The 23,545-nt window shown below is 29.7% G+C and overlaps 2 protein-coding genes across 2 annotated transcripts; one reads left to right on the top strand and one right to left on the bottom strand.

Moving 5' to 3' along the window:
* The first annotated feature begins 10,355 nt into the window (after positions 1-10,355).
* LOC113856447 (kinesin-like protein KIN-12F) lies at positions 10,356-16,232 on the top strand. The gene is made up of 16 exons (XM_027488263.1): positions 10,356-10,604; positions 10,739-10,876; positions 11,089-11,172; positions 11,291-11,422; positions 11,532-11,591; positions 11,704-11,757; positions 11,882-11,974; positions 12,136-12,252; positions 12,394-12,539; positions 12,867-13,016; positions 13,117-13,243; positions 13,333-14,190; positions 14,348-14,446; positions 14,525-14,614; positions 14,706-15,491; positions 15,984-16,232. Exons 1-16 carry the CDS (start codon positions 10,356-10,358, stop codon positions 16,230-16,232), a joined length of 3,432 nt encoding a protein of 1,143 aa, XP_027344064.1.
* Positions 16,233-20,340: 4,108 nt separating this feature from the next.
* On the bottom strand, positions 20,341-23,091 carry LOC113854375 (disease resistance protein RPM1-like). The gene has a single exon (XM_027485330.1). The coding sequence runs from the start codon at positions 23,089-23,091 to the stop codon at positions 20,341-20,343; it is 2,751 nt and encodes a 916-aa protein (XP_027341131.1).
* Between the last annotated feature and the right edge of the window lie 454 nt (positions 23,092-23,545).

Genomic DNA, 23,545 nt, shown 5'->3' with positions numbered 1-23,545 from the left:
TCATAACATGATTGATTAACTCTTACATTCAAGATTTTTTGTGCACACTGTTTAAATCATAAATCTTGCTAAAAACTAAAAAGAGAGAGTCCTACATCTGCAGTCTGTCCGTGCAGAGTACTTGTCAAATTTAATGTTTACATGGTCTAATAAATTTTAATAGAATGGATATTAATAAATTTATTAAATTATCTTATATAAATTTATTTTTCTATTTTAAAATATATTATATGTTGAAATAAAGTAATTTTTCTATAAAATAATTTATTTAAGTAAAATTTTAGATTTTTCAATTTTAAATTTGATAAAAAAAAAGAAAAATGAACATGGATGTGAACGGATTTGAAATATTTAGAGAGGAGAGTGAAGGGATGGAGTCACCGTCCCATGCCATGGCCCCTGCTGGAAACAGACCAATGAGAGGGGGTTTGAGTGGGTTTGTGGAAGTGGGACACACATGCTTTTACTGCTTATGATATCACTTTTCTTACATACACACACACTTGTGAATGAATCAATGAGCCTACTTGTCTCTCTGAATTCTATTTTTCTATGCTCCTATTTAAGGACTTATTCTATTTTTCAACTCCTTTAAAGGCCATATATTTATTGATTGAGAGATGTTTCTTAAACTTTAAAAAGTATTTATTAAGGCTGTGTTGGGAAATTTGGAGTAGGAGATAAATAGGAAGGAAGAAAAGGAAAAAAATTACAAAAGAATTAAAAATATGAAATTAAAAGAGTTCTGAAAGATTTATAATTTCTTTTTAACCTAAAAACTTATAAATAAGAATTAGAGCATGTTTAATTTTTGTTTTAAAAATAGTTTTATTTTTAAAAATAAAATATAATTTTATTAATTTTAACTCTTAAGACTGAAGATAAGTAATTAATAATAGTAAAATTTTATTAAAAAAAAGTATTTATTATATTTTTAATATTTTTATAACTTTAATACAATAACTGTATATTTTTTTCATAAATTTTCTTATTTGTAGATGCTTAAGTTCAACTTTAAGGATTGAAAATAACAAAATTCATAAAATTAATATAAATTTATTGTTACATTTTATTTTTAAAAATACAAAAAATATTTTTAAAATAGAAATAAAACATGCTCTTAAGTTTTTACATTTAAAAAAAATTAACTCTCAATCAAAGTATAAAAGAAAAAAAAGTATCCTAGTTCAAAGTTCTTGTTTTGAAATTCAGTCATTTAAATTGTTTTTAAAAAATTGTTGAACTGAATTAGGCAGGCTTTAAATAGTTAAAATAATATTTTAAAAAATATTATAAACATTTTTAATAAATTTATTATTATTATTACTTATTTAAATTATTTTAAAAATGAAATTAGTATTTAAAAAAATGGAGACAAAATAAAGTGTTATAATTATTTTTTAAAATCTTACTTTGCTTTCATACTGCTGCAACCAATTAATGAGGGGGTGTTGACGTTAATCTTTGTCAAATAACTCAACATTTTAATATAGATTCATCAATGTCAATGAGCAATTATGAACATTTCAATTAAGTATTAATTAGAAAGAAAAAAAAAAGTATCAAGGACCAAAACTGAAATGTACTGCTTAAGAGGACGAAAATTTAATCTAATTTATTTTTCTTTTCACATGTATTTAACCAATAAAGCAACACTTTATTCTGCATCAGCACTTTATCATCACTTAACAGAACATGATTAGTAAGAGAATTAATTTTATTCATCTTAGCTCAGATTAATAATGGACATAAATAATCAATAATGTAATACAAATGCTATACGGAGAGATAGGTATTTTGTTTATTCATGCACTTTTTAAACTAGTGATTAATGTTTGTATCAATAATACAATCTTGATGATGTGGGTATTATATACATAAAAAGGACAAGCCCTAGACTTCAAAGGATACTAACATAGTTTTGGAGTTACTATTGCGTGTCACATAAATTACGGTATCTAATTTGGTTTCACTAAATTTGTGAAAATAATTGATCATAAAACAACAAATATTTACCACTAGAGATTGAGGTCCACCTCAATTTCCATGGAAGCCTAACCATTTGTGTTAGCATTCACCATCTGTGGGCATTTTGTAATGGACATATTAGCCGCATATTTTAGTACCACTGTTATTTGAATATTATATTAGATATTCCATTAATCTTTTTTAATCATACAAAATCTTTCTTCTCATATAAACAAATATTTATATTTAAATTTACATAAAATTTAATATACATGATAAAAAATAATATAAAATAACTTAATAATCATATTATCAAACAACAATTCATCAACATTTTCATTTTATAAAGTGATCTTTAGTGTAATAATTCAGCTATCTTGTTGTGTATCATAAATGACATGAAGTTACAAGCTGGGTTACCTCTCACAGGTACTGGAGCAGTCCTTTTATTCAGTTTCCTTTCTGAAAAAATAAAAGAAATGATTGTAAATTAATTTAAGGCAGTTGCTTCGAAATTGCTCGATTGTCTCATAATTTTATATAATGGCTACTCAAATGCAGCCAAATTAAGCATTGTATATCGATGCCATCACCATCTTCTAATTAATCTGAATAAAATATACACACAAATTTGAACATACTCAATGGTATGCTTTGAAAAGCATAAATGATTACTTAGACAAAAATAGTGTAGAACTCGAGAGATTTCCTAGCTTGGTAGCAAAAATCATCCACTTATAACAAGAGCTTTTGCACTTTAATTCTAGAAGTTTTCCTTTTTCATTCATGCATGGGACCCAAAGCATCTGCTTCACCCAAGGTATCGTGCAATTATTTTGCACCATTATAAAATCAAAGATTAATTATGGTGGGGTATTGTGTTTCGTTCATCAACTCAAAATGACCACAGGGTGCCACCATTTCACCATTCAATGATCTTAACTATATCTTTGAAATCTCTCAAATTCCATCCAATATGGTACATTTCTGGTTTCATAGATATGCCCTACAACTGCTACAAAATTGTCCTAACTCTTAATGATAGTTGTAAGAATCAGTTGGGGCAATAAAATTCAAGACTTTGACTATTTTAAATCAATTCAACTCCAAGATACTTAGTCTGTTTGAAAGAGTTTGTGAGTATGTATGAATAGTAGCTTATAATTTTTATAAATTATTTTTAACTTATTTTACTGATTTTGTTGTTAAATTTATGACATGAATTATAAATTTAAAAGTACTTATTAATAAGTGTTTAAATAAATTATGTATTTAAAGGCTTTTAGGTTAAAATTTGGCTTGAATTTTTCCTACAATAAACATTTGACATTTTTTGTGTGTGTGCGCTATGTGCAAACTCACAGTCAAAGTAGTAATTAATATGATATTCAATGAGATTGATGATTCTTTCATCTATTTCACTTACCATTTTTAAAATAAAAAAGAATGAAGAGGATCTTTCTTCTCTCATTTCATACATTTTATATTCTAGATAAATATAATTTAAAATAAGATAAATTTATCAAGTATTTTAATTTAGATAAATAAAACAATACACTTGTTTAAATATTTTATCCTTTTTTTCTTTTTGTCTTTCTTCAATGCCATACTTTAAAATATCTCGTATATAGAGAAATGGAGTCTATATTGTCTTTCTCTCTTCGCCTTTTCCCTTTTTCTTTTGGAGTTGATAAAGATGGATGAGATGTTTTTGAGGAGATGAAGGTGCATGTACTGAAATTAAAGTAGTTTCATGTGCTTTTCTTTTCTACTACTTTGGTCATGCATGTATACGGATACACCGTAATTTGCGTGTGAAGACTTCATACTACAGCAGACGAATAAATGAAAATGATGGACCCAATAAACTTAGTATTAAATTTCAAGCTCTTTGGGAGGGAATCTATACTATATGTGCCATGTGAATGCGACTTTGAATGTTACAAACTTGCAATTTGTCAATATATTTATAGGATCAGCATTATTTGTCTTTTGAAGAACAAAAGGATAAGCTAGCTTTATATATATATATACTCACAAGAAATGTTAGCATCATACCCTTTTTTTAACAAAAATTAAGGAAAATAATAAATATTTTAATTATTAAAATAATTTTACTAGACTGTCTTTATTATTTATTCTTTTTATTTGTTAAAAATTTGACTTGTTATATTAAAAAATATTAATGTTTCATTAAAATCTTAAAACATCAGTTAATTTTTTTTTTTGGTTAAAATGAAAGTTAATTTAAAATGGAAGGAGGATCTTCTTCAAGGTTTAAACTTATTCTCTTTTCTTAATATAACTTGCTTAACATAGTGATCAAGCTCTTGTTTGTTCCTCCGTAACTCTACGAAGAGAGTTTTTAATTAGAATGCAACTGTTTTAAAGATCATTTAATTTTCACTGAATTTAAAAATATGATATTTGTGCTTCGAGAAAAAAAAATAGTCTTAAGCATTATAATTTATAGGAAAGTGACATCTTATTTGTTCTTGTTGACTTTTATTTTCATATAATAAGCGATGAATATACGTTTCTTTTCGATAATAAATATGAATAAAAGGTAACAACTGTTCTTATAAAAACAATAAATCTTAACCTTAAAGTTATGCAGTAGTTTCATTCTCCAGATACTCCTTCCATTTTAACTTATTATTATATATATATATATATATATATATATATATTTATGCAGTAGTTTTTCATTCTCCAGATCAATTAATTAAAAAAAGAAAATAAAAGTGATTATTTTATAACAAGGCAATGACGCAGGGGATGATTGCATATGTAGCTATAATGGTCCTAAAGAGAGTGAGCATTCAGCAGATCTTGACTATTATTGAAAGAATATTGTAGATAAATTGATGAATCAAGAGGGTTTGAAAAATTGGCATTCCCATCACCCTTTTCATTACTTTTATGTGTTTTTCTCATATGGCCCTCTTTGACTTGCAAATCCTCGTGCCTCATTGGGTACTTACCTACTCCCTCATTCTTCATGTACAAATACATAAACAATATTCAACCTTTTCCAACATTCCTGTCCTTTTTTAAACCATTCGGAACCCACTTCTTAAAATTAAATGATTTATCAAAGTAATGGAATCCAACCTTTCCTTCTATTGATCAAATTGGTTGCCTTTCTCTTAAGTTACACCTGAATTTAATGAGAAATCATTGAACAGAAGCCCCTTTGTTATACTGAATATGATCATAATTTTTTGTCAGAATGAATTATAACTATTATTGGTTGTCAGATTGATGAGTAACGGTGCCTACCATTTTAAATCGTTCAATATTATTGAACGTTGACAGATTCTAATATATCCTTTGTTATTCTGATATGGTCTCCTCTAACTTCAATGTAGATTCATGATATAATATCAGTTCACATCATTATTCATAGCTAGTAAAGATAAACTATTAGAATATAAATAATGTAGAATTTTTGTGTGATTCAATTAATTTTATTCGGATATCAACAAGATGTGTGAATAAACACAGGTGGAGAAGTGTGAGATAATTGAGTGCTGAATGGTGTTGGATGACTAATGAGAGGATATGAACTACGCAAATGGCAGCTGCAGCTTATTTATGCTTACAAATCAACATCATTTACTAAAACTAAGGCATTTTGTTGAGTTATTAGTCGTAATTCATCTTAACTATGTATAAAATTTGTTAATTATATCTTAACATTCTTGAAAAGAATTATTCTTTTCAAGTGAGAAAATACGTAAAATAAAACATAAAAAATATAATTACAATTTTTAATATATATTTAAAGATATATAATAAGAATTTATATATAATTAATTTGCAAAATGTTTTATTAAAATTTATAAGATAGTATAAAATTTAATACTTTAATAAAATTTACTATAACCAAGTTTAAATTAATAATAAATCTTATTCTTTGTAGCATATACACTAATGTATTTGTTGAGTGGTGTATACATAGTGAGACAAAAGTTGATGTGAATGCGCGCACGCACAAACGATTAGTTTAATCTTCGAAGAAAACATTAAACACTCATGTCACCTTTTGCATATGTTCATGACTCAATAAATTATGCACTAAAATATCCTGCAACAATTTTGGTCTGTATTTTTTTTTATGGTGCAATATAACATGTTAGATATAGCGTGTTATAGTTTAATTTATATCTAATAAGTTATAATTTGTTATTTTATTAATTATTAGATGTAAGTAAATTAAATAACTCAAATTAAATATAAAATTTTTAGACTTACACCACAGAAATATTTATTTTTATTTATTTTTTACAATCCAAACAACTCTTTGAAAAAATTATTTGATAAATCTTACAAATTTATTTTGTTATTTTATTGGTTCTGTGTCTTATAACCTTGCAAGTCTCTCCTAGTATAGTGCTTTTAAAAAGTGAAGCTAAACAACCCTCTTGGTCATGAATTAATATAGTAATGCAATACAAAATAAAGCAACCCTCTTATAATGTCATTGTTCTAAGAGACTAATTTGATAAGAACATTTTTAGAACATTAATACAGTGATAATTTAAATATTTTACAAAATGATTTAGAAATTTTATTTTTTAAAAGATTAATATAGTAATGCACGCAATGTTATCAATTCAAGGGGGTTTTCATTAAAATTATATTTTTGCATAGTTTTTACACATATTTTCAGGTTATCATATTCAACTTTAAAAGGACTAAATATGATCTTTAAAATATATATATATATATATATAATTGTACTAAAAGAAAAAAGCTTTCGTCTAACTTGATGAAATCTATTTAAATTAAATCATTCTCTAACTTGATCAATTAGAAAATTATGGATAATATAATAACGTTTTGACATGAAAGCACTAGAAAAATTTGATTGTACTAAAAGTAAAAAGCTTTCGTCTAATGATATAGGAATAGGTAAAGCTGTCTATCTAAATTTATTTTTTAGTCAAGAAATCATTAATTAATTAACTTTTTCAATGTTTTTGTTGACTGATTACAATAATATATTACACACACACACACACACATATATATATATATATATATATATATATATATATTTATTTTATTAAAAAATATTTTTAAAATTAAAACAAACATGCTCTAACTTTTATAGGAAATAATACACTTCAGAATTGCAAGACTAAAAACATTACACACATACAATTACGGAATCCTTGCTTTCTCCAATTGAAAAATAATAAATTGTCAATGAAATAATGTAGTACTTATTTTTAATCTTTATATGCAATACAAGTAACAATTAATGAACTATTTATTTGTGGAACAGTTGAAGATATATTTGAAAAAGGTATATTTTCATGTAAGCATATTTAACTAATTTTTGAACAATGGTTTGGTTTTAATTAGCATTAGTTACACTTATTAATAACATTTTAATAGTTCTATTAAAATTTAATTAATATACATTGACTCTCTGGTAATTACATCAATTATTTTAAATTTTTATAATAATTAATATAAAAATTATATTTATAATATATTCTCATTAGTTTACAGTATAAAAATCATCACATTGACAATATCTTAAAATTAAATTCATTTTATTATCTTTTATTTCTTATGAGATTTTTACTGCTATGCCTAAGACACAGACACTAATATATTTTTATATAATTATTTCACTAAATATAATATCGATTTCAAAATATTTAAATATATTACAAATGAATGATTTTTCATTTTAAAAAATTAATGTATTTAAATTCTTGAAAATAAGTTACAATAAGTTTATTTTATTTGTTTCATGTAAAGTTCTCTACCCGACCTATGTGTTAATAAGTGATTGATTCAAGAGAAGTATGTTTAATGTTCCTCAATTTTTTTTTTGAATTCGTGCAAAATTTTCTTGCTGGTTTTTTTTTTCATGAAAAAAAATTAGAACAAAGAAATTCTAATACTTTCAATTATTTTGAAAAATTGAATATTTTCTATATTAAATATTATATATATATATAAATTAAAATTATATATGAACATTAGCTAATATATAATCATAAGTTTATAGATACAATTAAAAAAGTGATATTTTTACAATAAAATTAGTGTAACTTTTTACATATATATATATGAGAGATAAAAAGGGAAAGAAGGAAAACATAGTTAAATAAGTAATGTGATAAAGAAAAATAAAAAAATATTATAAAAACAATATATCTCATAATTAAAAGATGATATGGTTAATGTGTACGTTGATCAATGTTTCTGAATAATTGATTGTTTAAGAAGGCATGAGCGAAATGGAAGCCAAACAAGCCCCACCGGCCTCAACGACTAGTTTTTTGAATCTAATTTTCTGCGTGGACAATTTTGCCCTCAGCATCTTATTAGGAGCGCTTATTTTGTTTCTTTCCTTTCTTTTTCCAAACTACAAAAGTAATTATGACTTTGCATAATTTGAAGAGACGATTTTGAATTCAAAATATATATTATTTGGAGATATTCATTTTATTTTTATGTCATTGATAAATTAATATTACCTGATTTTTTATTAAATAAATAATAATTATATTTTGATTCATTGTTGTTAAAATTAATTTACACTTTTGTGCCGTTTGTATTGACATTAGCAACTTCTGCCAGTTGTTTTTTTAGAAATCTTACATCCTTATGGAGAACATAATTTAGGTGTACGTTTTTTTTTCAGATATTTTCAAAAGAAAAATATTAATGAATATTTTTATTTTAATAATATTGGTTAAATTTTTTTTATTATCTCACATTTATTATAATTTCTAAAATATTTTAACATATTCTTTTAATTCTTTAACTAATATTTCAAGAATACTAATAAAAAAATCAGCATTTAATTTCAACACAAATTCTTGAAATATAATGAATTTAAATAGAACACAACATAATTTTTTTAAAAAAAAATTATGGATAAATTTTATTTATTATTACAGACAAGATATCCTAATGATAAGTTTGATTCTTGAGGAACTGAGAATTTCAGAAGATGGGATTCTTGCCCTTTGTTTTGTCTTTTCTTCAGTTGTACAACAAAAAGGGACTGAGCAACAATTGGTTAAACTCTGCTGTTTAACTAGTCAAAATAATCAACCTTAATAATTTTATGATATTAATAATTTTAAATTTTAATTTTGATATATTATTTGGTATAAAAAATTTTACACTAATAATGAATTAAAAAATTACTTTTAATATGACTTTTGAACTAATTATTATATAATAGTTTATGATTGGATAATAGTATATAATATTTATTTCTATATTCTAACTAACTTCATAATTTCATATTTAATAAAAATTGTATATATTTATACAAGATAAAAAAGTATAAAATGATAATTAATGTGATAAAAATGATAATAAGAAAATCCTTTTTATTTTTTATAAAATAAGTTAAACAAACGCATACTGTGTATACACATGCACATAAAAATTATTAAATAAATTGATTGCTTTTTTGTAAAAGTAAAATAAATAAATAAAAAATGTGAAATCTTATTTAAATTAAATATGGACCATTTTAATTTCTTTTCACATTAAATTTTTTATTTGATTAAAATGTCTATTTAGTTTTTATACGCATTACTTGTCTTAAAATTGAATGCCTATCTATATACACACATGTATGTAACAATATTCACTTTAATTTATATGCGTTAGAGTGAAATTCTGGCTGTATTCCCAACAAAAGGAAAATAGATGACATGGATGATGTTGAAGATACTAATATTTTCATGAATTATTTTTGTCAATTATTTTAAAAAAATAATATTAATTTAATTTGGTGATTTTTAGAAAATTATTTTATAATATTTGATTTTTATAAAGAAATTTTTTTATTTAAGATGAGAAAAAAATTAATAGTTATAATTTAAAATATTTTGCTTATTTTTTATTCTATAGCTTTTATCTTTAATAATTAATTATTATAATTATAAAATTAAATATTAAAAATAATTTTTTATATTAACTTTTATGATTTCAACATAAAAAATAATTATTCTATACAATCCAAACATAATAGATTTTTTTAAAATAACATTTCATTTAATACACACACACAAAACTTACTTTATAAAAGGAATTCATAATAATAAACTATAAATATAATTAATTTTTAAAATAATTTAATTTTTTCAATTAATTCAGACACAGTGAATTAAAACATGTCTAAATAGCATAATTAAAAAAAAAAAGCTCACCTTTATTTTCCCATAAACCAAAAAGGACAATTTGGTGAATTCAGGCGAAAAACATAACGTTCATCTTCCCTCTCCTTTCAACTACTACAATTACACACTCCATCTTCACTTCACTTCACTTCACTCTCCATCCAACATTTGAATCCAAACTCTCTCTCTCTCTCTCTCTTCCCTAATTTACAAAAAATCATGAGGCCAAAGATGAATAGTGCAGAGACTAGTGGTTTCTTGGGAAGCATTTCTTCTTCCTCCTTCAGAAACCTTCTTCCCAGATCAATCTCTTCTTCCAATCGCAAACCCACTTCTTGTTCTTCAAACCCTAAATCCCCAAATCCTGACCTTGAAAACACTCCCCCTGCCCATCCAAACATACCCATTGGCCATCTCCACCAATCAAAGCCCAACACCCCATGTTCTCATAACAACCCACATGTGAAGGCAAGTTCAGAGTTTGCTTCTAATTGGATCACAGTTCAACATTCAAGCTCTAATCTGTAACCCCATAAGTGGGTGTGTACAAAAATGTTTTATTTTTAGTGTTTTGCTAATGTTATATGTTGTTTTTGGAACAGGTTGTGGTGAGAATTAGACCCGAAAATAGCAATGGACAAGAGGGAGATTGGAAAGTTAAGAAAGTTTCTTCTGATACCTTGTGTGTTGGGGGTAGGAAGTTCACGTTTGATGAAGTTTTTGATACGAACTCCAATCAGGTAGTAAAGAATTTTTCTTCATTGTGTAATTGTGATTTATTTATGTTTTAAATCTTCAATAATTTTGCATTGTGTAGTTTGAAATTAAATGAATTTTCTCTTAGAATGAATGACTAAGGAGTTTATTTACCTTCTTTGATTCAATGTTGTTGCTTGGTTTGGATAAGAAAAGATAAACTTTTAATGTGATTTATGATCTGTTGTATCTTCAGGAAGATGTTTTTCAGTCAGTGGGTGTTCCCTTGGTTAGAAGTGCTTTAGCTGGTTACAACACTTCCATTCTGTCATATGGCCAGGTACATTTTAATGCTTGCTGTATTTTTTTAACCTTTTTAGTGAAAAATGTGTAGCACTTTTGATTCAATATTGAGGACTATTTTTCCTTTCCCACTTGTGTTTTTATTTCTTTGTTAGTCTGGAAGTGGAAAGTCTTATACAATGTGGGGTCCCCCAAGTGCCATGGTTGAGGAGGAGGAGCCCTTGTGTTCTAGTCTCCAGGGAATTGTTCCTCGAATCTTCAGAATGTTATTTTCTGAGCTTGAGAGAGTATGTTCTACTTCCTTCTTTAGTTACTATTACTAATTATCAATTCTGGTAGTTTTGCGTCATCATGGTGTTTTAATTTTGACTGATTGAGTTTGAATAACAATATTAGGAGAGACTTACGTCTGATTGGAAACAATTCAACTATCAATGTCGTTGTTCTTTTCTTGAGGTAATTTTGAACTTGAATTTTTTTATAAACCTTCCCATTTTTGCTATAAGCTTGTCCCTTCATGTTGCTTAAGTGTTTGTTCCTTCTCCTTATGATCTGTGTTTCAAAACAGATATGCAATGAACAAATTGGGAATTTACTCAATCCAATCCAGAAGAACCTTGAGGTAGGCATATGCTGCCATCCTTTATGGTACAAATTTTTATCAACGCATTATTTTATACTCCTGTTTCTAGTTGCTATGTGGCTATGTGCTTATTATAATCTTGGCTTGGTCCATATTATTGCAGATGAAGGATGATTCCAAAAATGCCTTGTATATTGAGAATCTGATTGAGGAATATGTGACTAGCTACAATGATGTGGCACAAATTCTGATTAAGGTAGGGAAACATCAAAGCATATATTACTGAAAGCTAGATATCTATATGCAATTTATAAGACCACCTGAATGCTTGTTTTGGTAGCTGGTATTTTGGTCGAGCAATTGCATACATTTGTTCGTTAATGACTGCTATTTTTTTAATCTTGATCAGCTAATTTCATCTGTTTATATGTACTGCAGGGCCTTTTGAGGAGAAAAACTGGAGCAATGAGCTTAAATTCAAATAGCTCCAGATCACATATCATTTTCACATTTGTCATTGAGTCTTCATGTAAGGTACTGCCAAATTTTGTATTTCTACCAAACAGTACCAGCGTTTGTGTATGGATACTGTTGTTTTGTTGAAAACATGTTTATTTTGTTACTTTTGTCTGTTAGTTTTGTTCTATATATGATTTTCATAAAATGATGTTGCAGGGGAGCACAAAGGGTTTCAGTAGTTCCAAAACTAGCAGAATCAGCTTTATTGATCTTGCTGGACTGGACAGGGATAAAGTTGATGATGGAGATAGCAAATGTCTAAAGGAAAGCAGACATGTAGAAAAATCATTATCTCAGCTGGAGTAAGATGCCATGGCTAAATTAATTCTTATATATACTTTCTACAGCCTGATTGGATGGGTTTTTCAGTTATGTAGGTTAAAACATAAAAATAATACATTACTCTTTTTTTTTGTAAGCTACATTACACTACTTATTTTACTGTGTAAAACTGTTGCTGAGTGGCTAGATAACCCATATATTGCTGTGATATCTTCTTTATTCTTTGAGGAGCAGTATCCAGGTCCTGGTACTTGCGAGCTAGTTGCTTCTGTTAGTAATTAGTGGCCAAATTCGTGACCGTGATTGTTTTCTATTTGTAATCACACTGCTATGTTTCATTGGTGTAGGCATTTAGTGGATGCTCTGACTAATAAATCTCAGTCTGGAAAAGATGAAGACTTTCCATACAGTAACTCCTGTTTAACACGCTTACTACAAGAATCACTTGGTGGAAATGCCAAACTCTCAGTAATATGTTCCATTTCCCCTGATAACAAGTATTTATCTTGATCAAAGGCCATAGTTTGTTCATTTGTAGAGTGTAGTGGAAGAGTATTTTTGAGTTCTAGAGATAAAGATTGCATTTGTGCATTGCAGGAGTAATGATGAAACACTTTGCCCACTCAGATTTGCAGAGAAAGTAAGATCCATCAGAAATGAGCCAGTTATCAATGTAATAGAGGAGGCTGACATTGATCTGAGTAATAAAATTCGGCACTTGAAGGTATATTCTTAGGCTTGTTCTTGGAAATAGTTCTGAAGGATTAAACTAATGCAAATCTTTGAATCACAATTTGGTTTGCTTTGGTTCAGGAAGAACTTATTAGAGCAAAGGATGGAGTTCATAGCTCAGATATGAGTGAAGATGGATGCTTACATGATGTGCGGGAAAGTCTGAATCAGTTAAGAGTCAGCTTAAATCGCTCTCTTCTCCTATCTAACATAGATAATGATACTGATGAGCAAGTAAATGTCAATGAGGATGACATAAGGCAATTACGCCAGCAAATTGATGAATTGAATAGTTCATATGAAGGGAATCCAAAGGACATATCTATCAATGAAGATTGTGTTCAATTTTATTCTGTCGAGGAAAATTATCATGGAGACATGACTAGTGGTGATGAAATTGAAAAATCAGAGGTATGCTGTGGAAAAACAATGAGTAACCCCTCAAGGGCAATTAAATCTACATTCAGAGACAGCATTGCAGTCAGTTCATGTAGTCAATCTCCAGTACTTGATGGACCACAGTTGTCCGAGTCTCCAAAATTCAGCAAAACAAGGAAAAGCATGGCAATTTCATCGAGTTATCTTGGAAGTTGGAACAATGTGGCAGAGAGTTCAACTTTCACTAAAAATGCATTAGGAAAACCAGTTAAAGGGGGTGAGAATATGCAATCCTCATTACAGTCTAGCAAGGCTGAATCCTTGGCAGCAAGCCTTCAGAAGGGACTACAGATTATTGACTATCACCAGCAGACTTCAGCATTGAACAAGTCTTCGACCTCCTTCTCCTTTGAGCGCTTAACTTTGACACCATGTTCAGAAATTGACAAGGCTGAATCTTATGATCAAACAATACAACAAAAACCTTCCAGTGAAGAAGTAACTGCTACTTTCCTTTGTGCATCTTGCCGGACCAAAATATCTAATAAGGATTCCACTGAGGTCTCGAAATCCTGGTTTGAAACATTGGGAAAAGCAGGAAATTCTGATGGAGTGACAGATGAAATTCCAAAAGTAAGTATTGACTCAATTTTCACAAATTTATTTTTGAATAATTTTTCTTGTCTTGATCCCGTTTTGCCATTTTCCCCCCATAAAGCATTTGGAGAATGTAATGGCAAAAAGTATCATGAATGAGAAGGAGCTTGAGAATGTCTGTAAGGAGCAAGCAGCTAAAATTGAGCAACTAAATCAGTTGGTATTAAGATTCTTCCTTAATGAATTATGTCTGCCATTTGGATTTTACATTTATTGAAACTACGTGTTATGACTTCAGGTGGAGAAATTGAAAGGAGAGAAAGAACTAAATTCCATTGCATTTTATGGTCAGCGTGAAGAATATAACTCAATAAAAGATGAAGGCAAGGTCAGTTATGGGTGTTTTAGTTTATCCATATAGAGTCTATCCAGTTTAAGGTTAGTTCCCATTTGTTTTGTTTTGTTGATGTCATCTGCAGCTTCTGAGGGGAACTTCCTCAGATGGTCATTTACCATGTATTAGAGAGGAAAAATGTGAAATTAAAGAAGTTCAGGAAGAGTCGGCCCAAGGAGATGTCTCCTTTGATTCAACTGAGAAGGAATTGCTTCTTAAGGAAATTCAGAATCTAAGGAGCAAGCTGCAATTATACAGTGATGCACCTGTCAAAAAGTCTACAGACAAACTTAGATCTTCTTTGTTGTCAAGATCCATACAGCTGCAAAAAAGTGGTGTATTTTCTCAGGACAGTGGCAATGAAGAGCTAGAGAATGAAAGAGAGAGATGGACAGAAATGGAAAGTGAGTGGATTTGCCTTACTGATGAACTTAGAGCTGATCTTGAGTCCTACCGCCAGCGTGCAGAGAGGTTGGAGATGGAACTGAAGTCAGAGAAGAAGTCCACAGCAGAGATGGATGATGCACTGAAGAGAGCAGTTATGGGACATGCTAGAATGGTAGAACACTATGCTGATCTACAAGAAAAGTACAATGACCTGGTTGCTAAACATGATGCTATAATGGAAGGGATAGCAGAGGTGAAGAAGGCAGCGGCAAAGGCCTCAAAAAAAGGTCATGCCCGTTTTGCCAAATCTCTTTCTGCTGAGCTTTCTGCATTGAGGGTGGAAAGAGAAAGGGAATCAAAATTATTGAAAAAAGAGAACCAGAGCTTGAAGATTCAACTTCGAGATACTGCTGAAGCTGTTCAGGCTGCTGGAGAATTACTGGTTAGACTAAGAGAAGCTGAACATGCAGCAGCTGTTGCAGAGGTACAATTCTATCTCATAAAGGGGCTCACTAATCAATGCATCATATTATGAAGGTGTTAATTCTGGTGCATTATCAGTTGCAAGAACATCTTTAGAGATATAAAGTATGTTAATTTAGGATGGTGTGTTGACACACCAATTACCAAATAAACAGGAAAAAAAAGAAACAAACTGGCATAAAATAATAAAAAATGAACAAGAAAACACAGAATAAGGAATACAAAATGAATGTGCTTCTTTCATTCTATAATTTGTTAAAGGGAAAAAAGAAGCTGAGAATGTTCTTAAGATGGACTATATAATTTATATTCCACTAATTTTTCTGATCTTCCTAATAATACTGGAACACAATGAGACTTAAAAAAGGAACAATTATAGTATAATTGTCTCTATTTTGGTACCAGTAACTGTGGTCAAGAAGACTCAGCATATGTTCTTTTTTAACACATTTCTGATTCATTTCTTGAATATTGTATTTCTTATATTGAACAGGAGAACTTTACCAATTTGCAACAAGATAATGAAAATTTAAAGATGCAAATTGAGAAGCTGAAAAGAAAACACAAGACAGAAATCAATACCATGAAGCAGTACATTACAGAGAGCAAATTACCAGAATCTGCACTGCAACCACTTTATAGAGAGGATTCTGATGTGGTACACAATGCAGCTTCATCCTTTATGTATGATGATCAGGCATGGAGAGCAGAATTTGGAGCAATATACCAGGAGCATTACTAATTGATTAACAATTGATCAATTGGACACATAGGATCATACCCCCAACTGTTTGTCTGGCATCTGATCCTACTTGGATCAAAAGGCATCCCTAAACGCCTACTAATTTTCTTTTGTATTCCTAGAAATTCTTGTATTTTTCCATCCCTAAATACCAAGACTTGGTTTATGTATGGAGCTGCTATTCTTTTGTTTGCTCGCACTGATAAACTATAGGTGATATTGTAGTACCAATACATGTGCAGACACCATACATGTGTACAAGACTCCAAAACCGTGTTTTTTACACTTTGCTATGATTGTTTATCCGTCTTACCTGATTGGTCTATCCTTGTTGTTGCAACAGTACCCCATCTGAAACATTGATGTTTTGTTTTATGAGAGTCAGAATGTGCATATGATCAGAACGAGTTTTGAAACTTTACATATCAAGGATTAAGGAAAATAAGTATATAAACAAAAAGTGGGCCATTTCAACAATTTTGTTATCAAATCTTCTGAAAATATTTTGTAGTGGACAAGCCAGAATTTTAGTATCTTACTGATTTTATACATTTTTTAACACCTAGGGTTAGACCAATATTTTATGTGGGACTAAGTCTTTTGAAAACAGTGCAAATGTTAATATGCTACAACATCGAGTTAATAACATTTCATTCCTAGACATTGGTGCCGTTTTTGTTGATTTTTATTCTTATACCCATTCTAGTTCTCTGTAGTTCAGCTGGCTTATTGAAATCTAGATATGTTATCATTGCGTTCAGTTATTAGCTTAAAACTTCGAATTTGATATTTGTGGGAACTAGGTTTAGACCTGGACATTGTGTGGGTGATTTTTTTTTTTAATTTGTTAAAGTAGAATATCAAGTATGTCAAATATAATAGTATAATCAATATTATTGGTACTAAGAATCGAATAGGTGATTGATCAAGAATAGATTTTTTGTCAAGTGAAAAAGGTAATTCTTTTCACGTCTTTTTCCAATACACGTGGGATTTAGGGGGTATTTAGAAGAGTTGAGAAAAATAGCTTGACTCCTATTTCGTAAGCTCTTTTACCTTATTTTAGTAAATTTTATGGTCAAATTTATGATATAAGCCTTCATAACAAGATCTTAAAATAAATACTTAATTAAGTTATATATACAACATACCTTGATGATTGGTGGAGAGTGACACATGGTTTGCTGCAAATGACTTTTATAACTAGTTCGAACCGTTTTGTTTATGTAACTGTTAAAATTATATTTTTGTTTATGATAGTTAAGAGTTTGTAACCTTTAACTCGCTTATGTAACTGCAAATTTTACTTATGATAGTTAAGAGCATATATACTTGTGATCAAGGAATGGGTTGGGTGATACGAAGGTTTCGATTTATGAGATGATAAGGTGAAAAGGTACGAAGTGATACCTCAGCAAAAAATGTTGGCTTTCAAAATTAGAATGCAGTAAATTTGCAAGTGCAGTTCCTAATACTGAGACAAATAATTCTTAAGATGGTTTCTTAATTTCATGACTTTGCAAAATATTATTTATTCTAGTTTTTTATTTAATTTTTTATTATCGTTTTATAAAAAAAAAATTAAAGTGAATATCATGTTGCAAAGTCAAGAATTAAAGTGGAGTCACAAAGTCAGATTAAAAATCAATGTTTATAAATTGGAGAATTGGATTGGGTTTTACTCAAAAGAAAGAGAGTGACGGTGTTTTGTTGAATCAATCATGTTCATTAAGGGATTGGTAGAGCGTTTGTTCCTTTCAGAATTGGAGTATAACCGCAAAAAGCAATGTTATGATAAAATCATCAAGATCCTCAAATGACAAGAGTATCAATACCATTGTTTTTAATTTTTTAAGTTCTATGGTGTATGATTGATTCTTTGTGCTGTTTCTGTTGCCGTGATTTTGGTGTGTTGAATGAAAGTATCCACAAGAGAAACCACAAGCAGATAAATTACATACACCATAAGAGAGGGTGCTTGAGAGAAGCAAAAGAATAGAAATTATTTTAGGAATCGAATAAAAGTTGCATTTTGAAGGTTAAGCCAAAAACTTATTCGGAGGACAAGTATACCCATCGAAAAGTAATAAAGGGTTCTTAAATTAAGTTTCCGAAATATCGTCCCACAATTACTAAGAATTTCATAATTCAATTGTTTAAGCTTCAAAGATACAAGATTAATTAAAAACAAGAATTTATAAAATTAATTATAAAACTAAGAGTAAGGAATACAGTGCAAGTCTTGGTTAAACTTATCAGAGACGAACCTAGGGCATATGGGTTTTCTTATTCAATCCTTTATGTTCTTCTTCTATTTAACTCTAAATTCGATTTCCTTGTGATTACCAATCATTCATACGAATACTATTAATACCCAATAGTCATGCAATATTAATATTCTTTTCTCTAAATTAACATCTCCAATGGTCATGCAAGACATTAATCTAAGAAAGCTTTAGGAGCCTACGAACTTGTTAATTTAATAAGGATTAGAAGAGAAAGATTAGTTTGATCCACCTAATTCTTTGTCTCGTTTTACCCTATAGATCTATTAATTAACCGAGGTACGGTCGTCTGACGATATAATTAATTAGGATTAAGAGAGAAGTGCAATAGGATAAAATCTAATAAAAAAACGGAAATCAAATTTAGAATCAAACATTAAAATTCCATAAATTCATGAACAATAGTTCCCATAGCCCTAGCTATAGACTTAGATACTCATGTTAAAGAAAAGAACTAAAATAATCATAAACAAAGCCATAATAAAAAAAAATAGCAAACTAGAGTATGAGATGTGTTCCCGGTTTTCAAGTATGATCTTGAAGCTCCAAGTCTCGCCAAGCATATGCCAATGATTCCGTGCAAGAGAGACGAAATCAGATGTATTCTAGAGCCGAAGCCAAGATGTAAAAACGGTCCTCTTTATGATGCTTGAGATCTTCCCTTTTATAGGATTTGAAAACCCTAAAAGCTCTTCATAATTGGGCTTCTCACCCAAAATCTACTTGCGGCCTCTTTATACTAAACTGCACAATTAATATATAAATTAGTATAAAATCCAAATAAAATAAAGGTAAAATATGAATATATAGGCTGTAAAAGAGAGCCTAATTACAGACTTATCAATTACCAATAACAAAATATTCAATAATTCTAAACAGGAATAAAATTACACTTTTATTTTGGAAGTTGGACTTCTTTTATGCCCAAAACTGATTGAAAATACTTACAATTGGCACTTGCTCTATTATCCATTGATGTTATCTTCTCTTGAGATCAATGCTTTGTTCAAATTCATCAGACATATTCATAACATGGAAAACATAAATCCTTGGTAAGTTGTACACACCAAAAGGCTCCTCCTTGAGCTAGGGGATATTGACTAACATGAATACTTTTTTTTGGGCACCAATAGTTCCAAGGGATTTGTTGGCACTAACATGGATTTTGATGTATAGAGGGCAATGCTCCTGTGTCCATAAAGATGAAATTCAAATTTTAAAGGCATATGAGAACTAGCTGAAAAATGCAAACATTAATTCACCTTCACGTGCATGCATGATAAAGGATACGAAGGCATGACAAATTTAGTAGATATTTGAGCAATGCCAGTGAATCACAACTCAATTTGGAGTTTGGTAAGGACAGAAAATGTTAACGAATAACAAAAATTATAATTAAACACTTTGAGAAAGTTGAGTTTTGAGAAAAAAATAATGTTAAAAAATTAGAATGATTAACAAATTGACAATTTACGAAAATGCAATAATAATAAATTAAAAGACAGTTACTTTTCCTGAGAAAAAAAAAAATATAATGAGAAATGTCTTCAGTCTGGTCAAGAGTAAGAACTTTATTTTATTGTATATAGATAAATATGTAACAGAAGATTTAAGAAGAACAAAGGGAGGCCAAAGTATAGAAACTATAATGACCAAAATTTTAAAAAATAAAGGAGTATCTGAAGTAGTGGATGAAGCTGGCATTTTTTTTACCCATTAAACAATAAACATTGCCAAGAATATCTTAATGCAGTTATTAGGAAGAGAAAAAAATACCTTTATTTCTAAAGTTTTTATCCTTATATATCCAGATTAGCACATACTTAAAAGGAGAAAGCATGCTTGATGATCCATTGCTCTTGTCTTTCATATGGAGCAATGCTCTGCTGAAATTCTGCTGACATTCTCCATATATAGATAACTTCAAGTTTTTCTAAGTGGTCAATGCCTGAAGGAACCTTCTTGAGTTTACGGAGGGAACAGAATTTAAGCGTTTTCAACGAATTTAGTGCTCCTTTGTCAATGACAATTGAATTCAAGTTAGACAGTTCTCCACAGTATAGTTCCTTTAATTTTTTAAACCCCCCATTTTGAAAATTCAAACTTTCACCTTCATAAGCCCAATAGTTGAGTTTGAGGTACATCAAATTTGGCATATTTTGGAGTGATTCTAATGGATCATCAGTTAAATAGGACCATCCCAAGAACAAATCAACAAGATTATGAAGTTGTAGAACCCACTGTGGCACCACCTTATTTAACTTCAATATCAAGTAAAGCTTCTGAAGCTTAGGGGGTGATGAAATGAAACTCACATCAATGACTTCATTTGTAGTTTGTGCAACAATAACTAGTTTCTCCAAGTGTTGCATCTCATTCAATGATGAGCATAGAGCACTACCATGTTCTTCTTTAATACCAGCCAAGTTTAAGTTCCTTAGTTGCCTTAGCTTTCCTAGCTCAACAATTAGCTCCACTCCATCATCACCTATTTCCACTTCACGTAGTGTTTGTAGGGATGTCATGCCTCCAAGAACACCCTTCAATTGAATCAAAGACATTTTGTTGCCCAAAAGGTGTCTTAGGTTCTTAAGGTTACTAATCTCCTTTGGGATAATTTTGATTCTTGTATGCCTTATATTCAAGGTCTCTAGATTTTGTAGCTTACCAATGGATTCTGGAAGAACACCCCACTCTACTTCTGTTTTCCTAAAGCTTAAATACTTCAAATGGATTAAATTTTCCAAATTTCCAAGAAAATGAGACAATTGATGAGCATCTTCAAAATCAAGTACCTTCAACCTCTTGTAATTTGTGACAATGCTCTTCTCAAATTGTTCAGTTATTTCTTCATCTGTGAAAAAGAATAGTGAACGAACGTGTGAGCTTTCAATACTTTCCATCAAATTATTGGTGTTGGTTGCTGTTGATAAGCTTAGGCGCTGAATTATTCCACTTGAGACTTGTTCATCATCTTCACTAATATGTTGGCAAAAATTCAATTCCTTAAATTTCTTAAGGATCATGTCACGTAACAGATCATGAACACGACAACCTCTAATTTTGCCATCAATTGTAGATGAAGATACTTGCACCAAACTTCTATTGACCAACTCTGTTAAATATTGCTCTGCAACTTCTTCCAAAGTTTTTCCCTTTTCAGATTTTACAAACCCTTCAGCTATCCACTGTCGAGTTAGTCTTTTTGATCTAACTTCAAAATCTTCAGGATATATTCCAAAATACAATAAGCACGATTTAAGATAGTAAGGCAAGTCATCATAACTGAAACCTAAAATTTTTGTTATACCAATCAAATGGGAATCTCTCTCCAGCTCTGAACTTAGATTATGACAAAACCGTTCCCATTCAAATAGGTTTATTTTTCTGAGAGATAAAAGACCACCAATTGCCACAATTGCTAATGGTAAACCTTTACATTTTTTAACAATTTCAGAAGATATATGCATGAGTTCATGTGGACAACTTTTAACATTGCTATCAAATTGGAATGCTTTCTTCCAGAAGAGTTCTAAAGATTTTTCTTGAGTTAAAGGTTTTAGCTCATGTACATGATCAAAAGGAGAACACTTACAAGAATTTACAACATCCATCTTCCTAGTTGTGATTAATATTCTACTTCTACTTTTATTATCAAAAAGAGCATTTGCTATCTGACCCCAAAGTTGCACACCCCATACATCATCTAAAACAACAAAATACCTCTTTTTTTGCAAGTAGTTTCTCATTTCTTCAATCAACGAATCTCGATCCATTTCAGAGATACCCGTTGGAGGATTTTCCCTTTTATCTTTGCAAAACTTCTTGAACATGTCCCTCAACAACCCCTCCACATTGTAGGACTGAGACACTGTGATCCACGCACGGTAATCAAAATGCTTAATCACCATTTGGTTGTTAAAAACTCTACTAGCAAGAGTGGTTTTTCCTTGTCCTCCCATTCCAACAACAGAAATGATAATGCGTTCTTCTGGTCCCTTTAGCAACCAGCCAATCAATTCATCTTTTGGAGCTTCAAAGCCTACCACTTCAGCTTCATCACGGTATCGAGAATTCATTCGATGGTCAAGCCATTGGGCACCTTGGCTTCCTCCAGAGCTGCTTGATCCTTGCTCAAAAGAAGTTTGAGTTTGGAAGTGATATTCTACACTTTTTTGCTTGATTCCACTAAGGGATGACTTGATGTCTTGAATCTCAGATGCTACTTGATGACGTTGTAGTAAAGTTTCAATGAAGTGAACAAACTCACAGAGTAAAGCTACACATCCAGGATCATGAGATTGTTGTTCCACATAGATAATGTATTCATCAGTTACATCTTCTATGCGAAAAGCTACTTCCCTCAGCTGTTTCACCCATGTTTTGATTCCCTCATTTGTGTTGTCTCCTTCTGTTGTAGCCCTTCTATCTGCATCCTTGAGGAAGGCTTGAATGTATTCTAATTCATTTTTTATATCTGCAAATTCTTTGGGAACGTTCCATAGCAGATATGCTTCATCCTTTATTAGTGGAAGAAGTTTGTCACGTGCAAAGGACACTGCCATGTCTGCCATTTGAGTCTAGCTTTGATTTCTTCTGTATTGTGGATTTGTAGTGGAGTGAAGATTTTGTGTATATGGTTCGAGTCTGAGACTTATTTATTGATCCCATCATCAATCATGAGAAGACTTTGAGTTTTCCTACGTCTTTCTTAAATACTTCTTGAGCAAGTTGATCTTTTTAATTTGTTTTATTCTTATCATATTAATGCAAGTTGTCAAATTCTTCATTTAACTATTCCTTTTTATATTTGTAAATATTAGCTGTACCAGTAAATTAAACCAGCTGCTTATAAAATATTGTCTTACACACTAACACATGAAATAAATAAATTATATATACTAATTTTTACACTTCTAACAACTTCATATATAATTTTTTCGATCCAACTATTAAATTGTAACTATATTATATATGTTAAATGTTGTCAAAATTAAATGATTATTAAAGTGTAATTAAATGATTCTT

This window comes from Abrus precatorius, unplaced genomic scaffold, assembly GCF_003935025.1.
Source record: "Abrus precatorius isolate BTA unplaced genomic scaffold, Abrus_2018 Scaffold11, whole genome shotgun sequence".
NCBI lineage: Eukaryota > Viridiplantae > Streptophyta > Magnoliopsida > Fabales > Fabaceae > Abrus > Abrus precatorius.
This window is presented reverse-complemented; position numbering and strand designations above follow the sequence as displayed.